At 47.7% G+C, this 12,506-nt stretch overlaps 6 protein-coding genes across 6 annotated transcripts; 2 read left to right on the top strand and 4 right to left on the bottom strand.

Moving 5' to 3' along the window:
• Positions 1 to 28: 28 nt before the first annotated feature.
• V1514DRAFT_361195 (armadillo-type protein) lies at positions 29 to 2,672 on the bottom strand (the record flags this gene model as incomplete). The annotated part of the gene is made up of 3 exons (XM_066929699.1): positions 2,396 to 2,672; positions 127 to 2,329; positions 29 to 83 (listed from the first exon to the last, which is right to left on the bottom strand). Exons 1-3 carry the CDS (start codon positions 2,637 to 2,639, stop codon positions 29 to 31), a joined length of 2,502 nt encoding a protein of 833 aa, XP_066786027.1. The 5' UTR covers positions 2,640 to 2,672.
• Positions 2,673 to 3,065: 393 nt separating this feature from the next.
• V1514DRAFT_269978 (cyclin-domain-containing protein) lies at positions 3,066 to 3,794 on the bottom strand (the record flags this gene model as incomplete). The annotated part of the gene is made up of 1 exon (XM_066924818.1): positions 3,066 to 3,794. A coding segment is annotated over one exon (729 nt), but the record flags the coding sequence as incomplete, so codon positions are not given.
• Positions 3,795 to 4,590: 796 nt separating this feature from the next.
• V1514DRAFT_6 (uncharacterized protein) lies at positions 4,591 to 5,993 on the top strand. Its single transcript, XM_066930073.1, has one exon. It carries the CDS (start codon positions 4,654 to 4,656, stop codon positions 5,944 to 5,946), a length of 1,293 nt encoding a protein of 430 aa, XP_066786025.1. The 5' UTR covers positions 4,591 to 4,653; the 3' UTR covers positions 5,947 to 5,993.
• Positions 5,947 to 7,333, bottom strand: V1514DRAFT_323050 (general substrate transporter). The gene has a single exon (XM_066926177.1). It carries the CDS (start codon positions 7,240 to 7,242, stop codon positions 6,040 to 6,042), a length of 1,203 nt encoding a protein of 400 aa, XP_066786024.1. The 5' UTR covers positions 7,243 to 7,333; the 3' UTR covers positions 5,947 to 6,039.
• A 516-nt stretch (positions 7,334 to 7,849) lies between these two features.
• V1514DRAFT_11 (glycoside hydrolase) lies at positions 7,850 to 9,527 on the top strand. Its single transcript, XM_066924394.1, has one exon. It carries the CDS (start codon positions 8,020 to 8,022, stop codon positions 9,496 to 9,498), a length of 1,479 nt encoding a protein of 492 aa, XP_066786023.1. The 5' UTR covers positions 7,850 to 8,019; the 3' UTR covers positions 9,499 to 9,527.
• A 21-nt stretch (positions 9,528 to 9,548) lies between these two features.
• V1514DRAFT_323047 (Six-hairpin glycosidase-like protein) lies at positions 9,549 to 12,300 on the bottom strand. The gene has a single exon (XM_066926176.1). It carries the CDS (start codon positions 11,931 to 11,933, stop codon positions 9,564 to 9,566), a length of 2,370 nt encoding a protein of 789 aa, XP_066786022.1. The 5' UTR covers positions 11,934 to 12,300; the 3' UTR covers positions 9,549 to 9,563.
• Positions 12,301 to 12,506: the final 206 nt, after the last annotated feature.

The following is a 12,506-nucleotide window of genomic DNA, read 5'->3' as shown; positions in this document are numbered from 1 at the left end:
TCTTTTTAAAATTCATCGACAATAATCCTCATTTGCACATCGCCGTCTGGTTCATCGTATTCCTCCGCAGTCTCATCATCTTCCTGCATGCGCGCACCATTTTGTTCTTGTACTGGACCGACTAACCCCACTGCTGACTCAATAGATTGCCCGTGCTGCTGTTGTGGCTCAGAATAGTTGTTACCAGCTGAACTTGTCAACACGTTCCCAACCAACGCATCAACTTGATAAATCGCGGTCTTGGTCTTTTCCCGAACGTCAAGCACGGAATCTTGCTTCAAATTTTCTAACTGCTCGCGAATGCCTAACCGAACCAACACTTGCGCGCGACGCTTGTATAATTCTGCCAACACGGCTTCGCCAGATATTGACGATGATGACGAAGACGAAGTAATATAAGAAACCGCAGCAGCAGCCGTTGCTACGGAAAACACATTGGATGATGTTGATGTTGATGATGAACTATCAATTTGCCGGTCTTCCATCCACGTAAGATTGATAATAATCCACACACAAGCCAACCGGATCTCGTTACGCTTGTGACGCATCAACTGAACGATCTTGCGCAATAATTGCTCATGTTCAGCCACGGCAGCCCGATGCCGGTCCAGGCCGGCAGCAATATGGACCAAAATATAGAGCGCGGCAATCACAATCTCACTATAATAACGACCGGTCACACGACTGCCACCACTAACACCACCAGCGGCATCGAACGATTCGCTGGACGACATTAGGCTCAATTTTTGTTCGAGCATGTCAAACAAGTGAGCTTCGCCCACATTAGCAATCAGCAAATCAATAAATCGTTCGCTTCTTGAAATCAGATTGCGAATAAAATCTAATGCCTGCTCTTGCACTTGCAATTCATCATCTTGACATAACCTGATAAGCAAGTCAAACCCGACCTGATCTAACACCAGGGCCCTTGTTTCCATGTCATCAGAATAAACCATGTGTTTTAACGCCCATACAGAGTTAAGCCGCAACGGCGCGTAATCAGATCGAGCACCTTCCACGATCAACGGTAAGATCTCGTGATCAAGAATCGGTTTCCGCAGCGGCGAAAATTCAAGTACGAGATTGCAAATCGCAGCCATGGCAGCCGATCGAACTTCCAAATCTTGCTCTTCACCTCCAAACTGTTTTGATGGTGCCAAATCTACTGGCACTTCTTGTTCTTGTCCCTGAACTGGCAACATGACCTTATCGTCGTCGTCATCATGTTCGGTTCGATGGCTAAGTAAATCCACAACGCCGTCAACCACTCCGCTTTCGACAAATGATGTTCGCAAAAGCAAAACGCTTCTAGACAATGATCGTAAGACGTGACAAGCCGCGATCTGAACTTCACGAAACGACGGGTCGGAACACTTGTTACCAGTGCTGAGAACCGCCACGACAATGCTGAGCGTGCCGCAATCAATAATGCTCTTGCGGTAATTGTCTTTATGCTGACCCAATGCTGACAAGCACAGCAATCCGCCAGCTAGCAATTTGGCATCAGCCTCCTCGTTGGCAAAAGGACCGTTGGGCACGACCAGCGCAATCACAGACACAATTTTTTTAATCAGGCCGGCCTCGATGCATCGATCCGAAACCACGCCGCCATCGGCGCACACGATGGCAAGTGTATGAAGAATCCGGGGGTCACAATTGCGCCCGCCATCGTGATCCGCAATGGCATCATCCAGTAACTTCATTAATGTTGGTACCAAAACTAAAGCCACATTATTTGTTAAGTTTGATGATGAATTGCGAAGAAAAGAGGCAAGTAAGGATGCGGCAGACAGCCTCGTGTCCTTGCTGGCACCCCGCAGCAGGCCAATTAGCGTGTTTATAAAATTTGGCGCCTCGCGGGCAAGTTTTTCGGCCGCATCCTTTGTGATGACGTGAGCAAGTGCCAAAATGGCGGTTGATTGAAGCTTGCTCGACGCTGCTGAGTTGGCAGCATTATTTAATAACACGGTGGCATGCACCAGTTCAACCAACGGTGGCGTCAGGTATGGTGCCAGTAATAACGTAGACGAATGTGACGGCGCAACTAACGGAACCAACGTACACGCTTGACTCAACACCAAGGTATCTCGCTGAGACTCATGTTTTGATTTGAAGAATAAAACTGAATGATGAATGACAAGAGCAGCGAGCGCTTGGGGCAAGTTTGGAAACCGATCAACTAATGTGGGAATTGGCCGGGCAGTTAAAAGCGTGGTTAATGTCCGTAAAGTTGCTAGTAGTAATAAAACGTTGGTTGCTGGCGACAGCACGTCCACCAAGGTCGACAATGTCGAGTCCGTTAACAGCCTCCGTGAAATTTCACTTTCGCCTAACAAATATAAAATCAGCCAAAAATATATATATATATATTTATCTATCTATATATTTTGCTTACTGCGAGCAAAACTACCGAGAACGATGGCTGCTTGCACTCGGCAGTCTTCCGCAACTTGACTGCTGTCCTCATGACCCGAGCCTGAGATAATCGCCAACAGGTCTTCTTGCACGCCGCGATCGAGATACAGCGCTTTTTGATCACTATGACCGATTACTGAATTTTTTAACCGACGCAAAGCATTTAACTGAACCCCTTTATTTGAAGCTCTTAAAAAAGGTCGCAGATCGTCTTCAGAAATCATGCCTTTTTTAATTTTACTGATCGTTGGAAGAACTCTCGCGTTTTGGGGTTTTTCTCAACGTGATTTTTGTGGCGGACAAAGACAGACGAGCACAAACTGCGCGACACTTATGCGCTCCGCCATTGCTCGTGCGGCTTCACAGAAGTTTTAGTCACCGCTTACGTATACACTCTGCTGCCTTTTTGGATCTTTCAATCATGAAAAAAACAATCAAAGATTGCAAAGATATTCAATAACTCTAGAACTGACTATCAAAACTTAATTTAGAAAACCCAAACACCCTGATGACATGGACATGAAACAAAATAACCACAACAACAAATAACAATTACAATAATAATAAAACCACGCGCGCGCAAACTGACTTCATGACGAGGCAGCATGCGGCTGCGATGATGATGATGATGATGATGATGATGACGACGTGGTTTGCTCGATCGCGTAGGTGTCGGCCATGCGAGAGATCATTCGCATGTAGTATTCTTCCAATGTCTTGACTGCCGGCACGACCCGCCAATTGACCCTGACCAGAAACTCAACTTCGAGCATGTTTAACTCGGCCACGGAGATGCCACCCACCCTAGCGTAATGCGTGTTCGTGCAAAAGCTGTCGCACAGGCCCTTGGATGCGACGGTGGCTGCGGTGATGAGAAAACGATGGACGGTGAGAGAATTGACCGTGAATGACGGGAAGGCGGCGCAGAGAAGGTCGATGTAGAACACAATCGACAATAATGTGGATTTTTCTAAAGAGCAGAACCGGGTCAGCCGGGCCAGGTAGTCCTTGTGCGATATCAGTGGAGGTGCTCGAGAATGAAACCGGGTCAGTTGAGACGACACGAGCGGTAGTGCATCGTTAAGTGCGATTAGCTCTGACAACATGGAAGATATTAACGCGATCAGGTCCAGCACTTTGCATTTGAAAAAGTTTTGTGGTAGCAAGACAGTTGACGCCGTTAGTGGCTCCTGCAATTGGATTTGTTCAGTCATAGCGCCTGACTGAACTGCAGATGTAAACTTGACAGGCGGTTGAGACGAGAATGACGATGATGAAGATGAAGTTGTTAATGCAGCTACCGGATCTGACCGAGAGGACGACCGAGGAATCGGCGGCCGTGATGACCAGGACTTGTGCTCGACAGGTGATCTGGCAAGCTTATGCATTTTTTCTCCCAAATGTTCATCGTTAACTTCATGAAAATTTCGACTTCTCGGTGACGCCGTCGTGTCGATAATGGAAGACTTGCGTGACTTGGCGGGAGATGTCGACGCCAGCGTCGCCGTTGGCTTGCTACCACCACCACTACCACCTGAAGTAGCAGCCAGTTCTCCAGGCGTGACAGATGCAGAGTTTGATGATGAGGATGATGATGATGACGGTGTCGAAATCGCGTTGTGCATGTTTGAAAAAAAAAGTGTCAAGAATGCTCAATTACGAGCACCAACAAAAAAGGCTACGCACAATTGTCCAAAAAAAAAAAATAACAACACCCAATTAAATAGTGAGGGAAATCAAAGAAGGAGACAAAAATGAAAACTCTTGCAGTTGGAGCCGAACTGCGACCTCACAGAAGCACATCGCAGAACGCCAATTTTTTTAAAAAACAAAAAAAGCGGGCAGCCGGGCTAATAATAACAATTAATGCCTCCAAACAAAAAAAAAATTTAAAAAAAAATTAATTAAGCTCTTTAAAAATTAAAAAAAAAAAGAAAAAAGAAAAAAGAATTTCGGTCTCAAATGTAAATGTAATTGTCGTTCGTCTTCCGTTTGTGGGTTCCCAAAAAGAAAAAAAATATCTACAAAAAAAAAAAAGCCAATCGACGTTGTATTTCGAAGCCACGCAGGCGGCGGGCGAGAAAGCCCTAACCGGCAAGCTGGTACAAAGTAATGTTTTGTTTTTCACGTGACGTTTTTGTTTCCCGGGCAGGCACAGTTGAGCATGACATAAGCGCTGCGTCATTAGGGACATGAAGCGGTCGAAGTTTCAAATTTGCAGTAGAATGATAATCTATAATGACTTTCGTGAGCTTTGCTTTAAACAGTCCGGTAATTGCTGCCGGGCAGACCATAAGCGGGAAGGCGCAGGTTGTACTTAACAAAGACACCGACGTGTCAGACATTTTCGTCCAGTTCAAGGGTGTGTCCACCACGTACAAGATAGTTCAAGAAGGCCAGAGCACTATTCCGGTTTGGGAACGGCATGTGCATGTTAACGTACGGCAGAGCTTACTGAAATACGCTGCTGGTGGCACTATGCGAGCAGGCAAGCACGAGTTTGTCTTTGAGGTCAAGACGCCGGTGTGGTCGGCTTGCAAGTGCCTGCCCAAGCGCGATCAGTATTTCACGTTCAAAAAGCAACTGATGGGTTGGTCATGTTTGACCATGCAAAATGATTTGGATCCACCTAGCGTACTGTTGCCGCCATCCATGTACGCGTCTAAGCACATATATGTTGAATACCGCGTTCAGGTCGGCCTTGACCGGCCAGGGATTTTTAATTTTTCCAAGTCCGCGTCGCAACAGGTTCATGTGATTTCGCCGGACAATGATGCAAAAGGGCTCAACACATACAGCAACGATGAGCGTGGAATATCTGAGCGGCGGGTGTTGATGGCCAAGTTTAAGGAACTGCCGGAGGCGTACCTGGCGTTGCCGGGATCGCTGAAAAAATCATCCGGCGTGCATGCTTTTTTCTCTAACGGCATTAATCTTGACGTGCCATTGACTATCAGCATCACCGTGCCAAACTCGGCTTGCATTAAGCCGTTTGAACCGATTGAAGCCATAATCATATTATCCGTGGAAGCTGATTGTCTTGATGCCTTGCAAGTGATTGATGTTCGCATGGACTCGTTCACGCTCGTGCTCAAGCAGGACTCGGTCGGGACGGTCATGACATACAACGTGACAGAATCAAGCAAGGTTGTGTTGCTTGACCGTGCCAATCTTGACCTGCCAATCAAGTTTCTGCAGGCCAGCAACAACAAGGATGGCCAAAGCAACAAGCCGCCATCGGCTCGGCTTGACAGTTTAGTCACTGAAGCGTTTCAAGTTGCTCAAGATGTTGTGCCGTCGTTTGAAATCTTTAGTATGAGGCATTCGCATAGATTAAAGGCATCGGTTGGCATTTCGGTCAACAATCGGAACGCCAAGGTTTTCAAGGCCCAGGTTCCGGTCACGATCCGGTCCGGCGTGCAAGTTGATGATGCTACGGGCAGAGTTGTGTCCGCATCAGCAGACTGGCGATCTTTACCTTACGATACGACAGTGTTGGATGTGAAAGAAAAGAGTGATTTTTTTGATTAACGCAAACGTATTAATAGATTATTATATTAATCATGATGAAAGAAACAATAAACGAACTCAAATTTAAATTCAAATTAAAAAATCAATTGTAAACTAGTCAGCTCCGCTAGCGAGATTTGCGCGAGCATTCTTTTTATACTTACGCCTGGTCTTTTCAATTTTGAGCGACATCTTGACTGGCGACACGCCTGGGGTTTCAAAAACGGAATCAATTTCCTCCAATGATAATTTGGAAGTTTCTGGGAACAAAAAATATACCAGAAGCAGTTGAATCGTGTTGTACACAATAAATACGGTATAAATTTTGTAACCAATCTTGCTGATGCCGACCGAGATGCCATAAGTGTTGATCGTACCGGCTGCACCTTGAATGACACCGTAGAGTGCCATGCCTTTTGCACGTAACGGCAAGGACAAAATTTCGACCGGATACAAATTGTGCATGGTGGCAATAAACAAGCTAGAAAATGTTTGAAACAAAAAGATCCAGAGGATAGACAAGCTGGCGGCGGCCTTGGACCCGGTCTCCAAATACTGCCAGCTACTGATGGTGCTGGCAGTTTGCAACAACACGAAAGAGACCAGGCCGAGAAACAACATTGTGCGACGACGGATCTTGTCAACCAGATACGAGCCAGCTAAGGTAAAGATTAAATATACAGCTGTGAGCCCCAAATTTATGCCGAGTTGTTGCCGGGGTTGATCAATGCCGACGGTTTCCAAAGTGGGCACAAGGTAAGTTGAGATGATGCCGCCACCATTCCATTGTTGAAAAATAGAATACAGCACAAGAACGAGAGTACGAAACCCGACCTTGCGGGTGAAAAAAATGCGGAAATCCCAAAATTGCTTAAAAGTCTCAGTGCGGTGAACGGAGTCACGCATTTGCTGAATCACAATCTCAACTAAGGGATGGTCCAATTCACCAGACGTGGTATGGTACTTGGCAATGACCTTGCGCGCATCTTCTTCCCTGTCGCGCAAAATGTAATATCGAGGCGACTCCGGAGCCAACCAAAATATGGCCAAGCAAAAAATGAGCGGGAAAAGTCCCTGCAACAAAAAAGGAATGCGCCAGCACCAATTGGAATCAATTTCGGTCAGACCAATGTTGATGCCGCTCATGACAAGTGAGCCAACCTGGAAGCAGGCACCGAAGATGCCGACCAGCCTGCCGCGCAAATGCACGGGCGAGATCTCGGCCATGTATTGTGGTGCGCTCATGAGTGCTGACCCAAACCCAAGAAAGAACCGGCCAGCCATGAGCGTGCCCAAGTTATTAGCACAACCTTGCATGATGGCAGCGCACAGAACAATGAAATTTCCTACAAAGTTGACGCCGCGTCGGCCGATAACGTCGCCAAGGGCCAGAAATGGGGCACCGGCGATAGTGCCGATGGTCATGAGCGCGACCACTGTGCCATTGACGCCACCAGAAGAGCCAAATCCGAAGTAGTCGTGATAGGGTTTCATGGCGTTCACGCCAGAAATGACGGCCCAGTCAATGCCGTAGCCGGCCTGGTTGATGGCCATGACAAGCATGATGAGCAAGACGCGCACGCCAGTCGGAGACCGAAACGAAAACGCGGCACGCGACATTTGGTTAATGTCGACCGATGCCAACTCGGCCAATGTCACGTCTTCAACAAACGAAGCATCGTCCTTGCCGGTGGCACTAAAGGCCAGGGTTTGCAGGTCGTGCGACTCAACAGGAGGGTTCCTAGGCTGGCTCATGACGGTGGAGACAACAGAAATGAAAATAGTGGAATAATCATTGGTTTGGCTGAATTGAATCGAATATATACCGCTCAGGTCAATTCAAGTCATGTCATGTCCTGTCATGATGTTTGCGCTGACGCCGTGAAAATGCGGGGCAAAACGCTGGTTTCCCCGCATGCGCCGGATAATATATTACGTAAGGACAATATACGGAACCAAGGCCCGTCGATCCGGCGGGGCAGGCAGGCGGCGGAATTGCCCGCCGGAGTTAATGAGTTGTCTCACGTGCAGGTTGAAAAAGACCCAACTTTGGCCTTTCTCTCGTGATTTATTTTTTTTATTTTTTTTTCTATCATGGCTCAGCATCAGCATCAGCAGAAGCAGCAGCAGCTGGAAAACGTGCTCAGGTCTGACTTCGTGTGGGGCTACGCTACTGCAGCCGCGCAGATCGAGGGCGCCTGGGATCGTGATGGCCGCGGGCCTTCTATTTGGGACACGTTGGCCCACGCAGGGGGCAAAATTAAGGACGCCAGCACTGCAGATGAGGCAACCAGGTCGTACGACTTTTACAAGCAAGACGTGGCCCTGCTCAAGCAACTGGGTGTCACTGCTTACCGGTTCTCGTTGTCATGGTCACGCATCATCCCGCTCGGCGGCAGGCAAGATCCGGTTAATCAACTTGGCATTCAGTTCTATAACAATTTGATTGATGAGCTGTTGGCAAATGATATTGTCCCATTTGTGACATTGTTCCACTGGGACGTGCCGCAGGCGCTTGAGGACAGGTACGGCGGCATGCTCGACCAGGTTCAGTATACGCCCGATTTTGTCAGGTTCGCGACCTTGTGCTTCGAACAGTTTGGTGACCGGGTTAAGAATTGGATCACTTATAACGAGCCCGGGGTTTTTTCATTGGCTGGTTACGCTGCTGGCGTACACGCACCCGCACGCTCGTCTGACCGGTCGCTGAACGAGTCTGGGGACTCATCCACGGAGCCGTTTATTGTCGGCCACACGGAGCTTGTGTCGCACGCTATTGTAGTCGAGATTTATCGTCGCCAGTTCAAGCCCGTTCAAGGTGGCCAGATTGGGATTACGCTGTCAGGCAACTGGTCCGAGCCGTGGGACGCTGAAGACGAGCGCGATCAGGCCGCGGCTGAGCGTACGCGGCAGTTTGACATTGCCTGGTTTGCTGACCCAGTGTACAGGACTGGCGATTACCCGCAATGCATGCGTGACCAACTGGGTGATCGCTTGCCTCGGTTTACGACTGAGCAATCTAAGCTCGTACTCGGCAGTTCTGATTTTTATGGTATGAATTCGTACACGTCGTTCTACGTCAAGCACAGGGACTCCTCGCCCGATATTAACGATCACAAGGGTAACGTTGATATTTTGGATCATAACAAGCAAGGCGTGCGCCGCGGATCACAAAGTGATACCTATTGGCTTTGCACGAGTCCCTGGGGGTTTCGCAAGTTGCTCAACTGGATCTGGCAACGTTATCAAGTCCCAATATTTGTGACTGAGAACGGCACGACCGTACCCGGTGAATCCAAAATTACACACGTCACGGCGAATTCGTTGCACGACACGTTTCGCATTAATTTTTTCACGTCATATTTAGATGCGCTCGCACATGCCGTGGCTGAAGACGGTGTCGACGTGCGAGCATACTTTGGCTGGACGTTTTGTGATAACTGGGAATGGGCGGCCGGATATACGGACCGGTTCGGTGTCGTGTTTGTTGATTTTGATACGCCGGAAAAAAAACGCTATGTTAAAAAATCTGCGTACGTGGTTTGCGATATTTTCAACCGTCTTATAAAGTAAATAACACAGTGGTATAACATGATATTGTAATAAATAAATTCAATTTTATTCATTTATTCATTTTATTAAAATTCAATCAAATAAGTTTTCTGTTTTACAGATACAAATTCAACAAGCTTGCCAACCCCAGACGCGATTTCTTTTTTGCGATCCTGTTCCACTACTGACCAATCCCGGCCATCCATGCCAATGTCAATACGGCATGCATTACCAGCTCGCGAAAAGACCTTGATCGGGCTAACCACTTTACCACTATGCCATGCAAAACCCAGTTCAAACCCGCCTCGCGCGCAAACACCGGCTAAGCTGCCTGACTGCCACTCGACATCAATCCGGGGCAACGCGGGCAACAAAAAAATCCTGCCGCCGCAATTAAAGCTTGACTGCACGAGCATCTCCAACACGCCGGAAATGCCGCCAAAATTGCCATCGATTTGGAACGGTGGATGATCATCCAACAAGTTAGGCAATGTCGAATGCGACAACAGGTGGCTCAAGTGCTGCAATGCTTGGTCGCCATCCAGTAAACGCGCCCACAGGTTGATCAGCCAGGCCCGACTCCAGCCGGTGTGACCGCCGCCATGCGCCGCGCGCCGCTTGAGCGTGATCTTGCAAGCCTGGGCCAATTCCGGAGTCGCAAGCGGAGAGATTTGCGTGCCTGGGTATAACCCCCACAAATGAGACGTGTGACGATGACCGGGTTCAAATTCGTCATATTCCTGATCCCATTCCAGCAATTGCCCAAACGAGCCAATCCGCATCGGTCGCAGTCTGGACTGACTGGCTTTCACTTGAGCAATCAATTCAGGGTTACGGTCGCCCAACAATTTGTCAATCTCAATAAATGCGGCAAATAATGCGTGCACGATTTGCGTGTCAATCGTTGAACCTTCACAAAATATGCCAGGCGTGCCGTCCGACAACAGGTACGTGTTCTCAGGCGATAACGACGGACTCGTTACCAAGTATTTGCCAGTCTTACTGTCCGGCACGAGGAAATCAATCAAAAACAAAACCGCCCCATGAACAATGTTGTAATTTTCATGCAAAATTTGAAGGTCACCGCAGAATTGAAAATGATCCCATACGTGCAGGCATAACCACGCACCGCCTAATGGCCACAACGTTGCCGGCATCCATTTATCCTGCGGCGACGTGTCGGCCCAAATGTCAGTATTATGATGCGCCACCCAGCCTCGGCAGTTGTACATCGTCCTAGCCGTTTTTTCTCCTCGTTGTGCCATGCGGGCTAGCAATTTAAACAATGCAAACTCGCAACCGGACAGGTTGGCAACGTTTGCCGGCCAATAATTCATTTGCGTGTTGATATTAATCGTGAATTTGGACCCCCAGGCAGGCTGGAAAGACGGATTCCACAGGCCTTGCAATGTCGCCGGAATGTCGTTGCCATGTACCCCGTATTGACTGCAGGACAAGAGCAAATATCGACCGTATTTGACATACAGATTAACCAACCACGCTGAAACTGAAGTGGAGGTGGAATTTTTTTTAAGACTCCGGATGGCTTCATCAGTTGTAGGTAATGACGAGTAATCAGTCATTTCGAAAGGACCACCAATGGTAAGATTCATAGTGCCCATTTGAAGAGAGAAATCATCAACGTGAGACTGAAAAAGATGGTGCAATTGGGCAGCAGCAGCAGCTAATCGATCAAGGGCGGAATTTTTTGGATTTTGCGTGCGGAACGTGGTCTCAGCGGCAATTAAGATTGTTGCCTTCGTGGCATTGGACACTACAATTGAGCTATTCACGGCATTGACCGTGGCTGTGTTGTTGTCAACAATTACTCGAATAGCGCAACATCCAGGGCAACTGTGCCTACCACCAGGAGTAAACGTCAGGATTATCGTGTTATAATCTGAACTATAAAGTTCATCAAGATACGAGTTGGTCTCGTAGTCAACGTGGTTGACCCGATCATTGCTGACCGTAAATGACAATGAATTGGGAGACGAAGCCGACAGCTGATAGCCAATAACATCATACCGCTCGCTGCTAAACACGGTTCTGCTGAAGACGATGCGGTCGTGTGAGTACGAGACCTGTGCCGTGCCATTGTCGAGATTTAGCCACCGGCGGTAGTCGCACGCGTCTGCAAACTGATGACCATATTCGATTGACACCGTGCTCAGCGGTTCATAGTGCCGCATGCTGGTGGGCGACGCAAAGAAAGCCAAGCGGACAAGCCGCTCAGCTTCGCCATGTTTGCCATCACGAATTAATTGCCTGAGCTTTGGCAGATGCTTAAACGCACCGGTCGGGTCTCGTTCTTGCTGACCACCGTACCAGATAGTATTTTGATTGAGCTGCAACCGGTCGACCGCTGTGCAGCCGTACACCATCGCGCCCAGGCGGCCGTTGCCTATCGGCAAGGCTTCGTCCCACGTTGACGCTTCATTCGAGTATCGCAGCATGGCAATAAACAGTAGAACATGTGTAAGCAATATAAGTGCAAATAGACAATTTCAAGATGCTCTTTGTGGCCACGAGCATTGTGTTGTGGCTGTTATTGTCACGGCTTTGTTCCGACGGATCTGGCCTGCAATGCACGTGCACGGGGAAGGCGGATAATTGAACTTTGTGCATAGCCAAACAAGTTGACCAATAAACAAAACCATACCTAATAGTGTAATCAAGGTTGCCGTTTAATTTAGTTAGCGGGGTCCGTGGGTAAGGGCGTAATTTTTGCAGAAACAAAAATCCGGGGACTTTTCAGCAGCCACGTTTCGTTTTCTTATTGCAGCGGTCGGGGTCATGACCCCGGCATCAGAAGCAGAGCTTTTCATTCTGTAGTTAGTTTCACAAACTCCAAATCGCATGATTATGTAATAATAGTCGACTTTTTTTTAAAATTATTTTTATATTTTTATTTTCCACTTGGAGTTTTTTACCTGCTGAATTTTTTTTTTAATTTGTTTCTATTTTTTTATGTAATTAATGAGTTTTTTATCACGACAATATTTCTTTTAAGATTATTTTTGAATTTT

This window comes from Lipomyces japonicus, assembly GCF_038497905.1.
Source record: "Lipomyces japonicus strain CBS 7319 unplaced genomic scaffold V1514scaffold_1, whole genome shotgun sequence".
NCBI classification, from domain to species: Eukaryota; Fungi; Ascomycota; class Lipomycetes; order Lipomycetales; family Lipomycetaceae; genus Lipomyces; species Lipomyces japonicus.
This window is presented reverse-complemented; position numbering and strand designations above follow the sequence as displayed.

Bases quoted from the DNA above. Each gene is read 5' to 3' on its own strand.
- V1514DRAFT_323047 (XM_066926176.1), bottom strand. From the start codon at position 11,933: ATGCTGCGATACTCGAATGAAGCGTCAACGTGGGACGAAGCCTTGCCG.
- V1514DRAFT_323050 (XM_066926177.1), bottom strand. From the start codon at position 7,242: ATGCAAGGTTGTGCTAATAACTTGGGCACGCTCATGGCTGGCCGGTTC.
- V1514DRAFT_6 (XM_066930073.1), top strand. From the start codon at position 4,654: ATGACTTTCGTGAGCTTTGCTTTAAACAGTCCGGTAATTGCTGCCGGG.
- V1514DRAFT_11 (XM_066924394.1), top strand. From the start codon at position 8,020: ATGGCTCAGCATCAGCATCAGCAGAAGCAGCAGCAGCTGGAAAACGTG.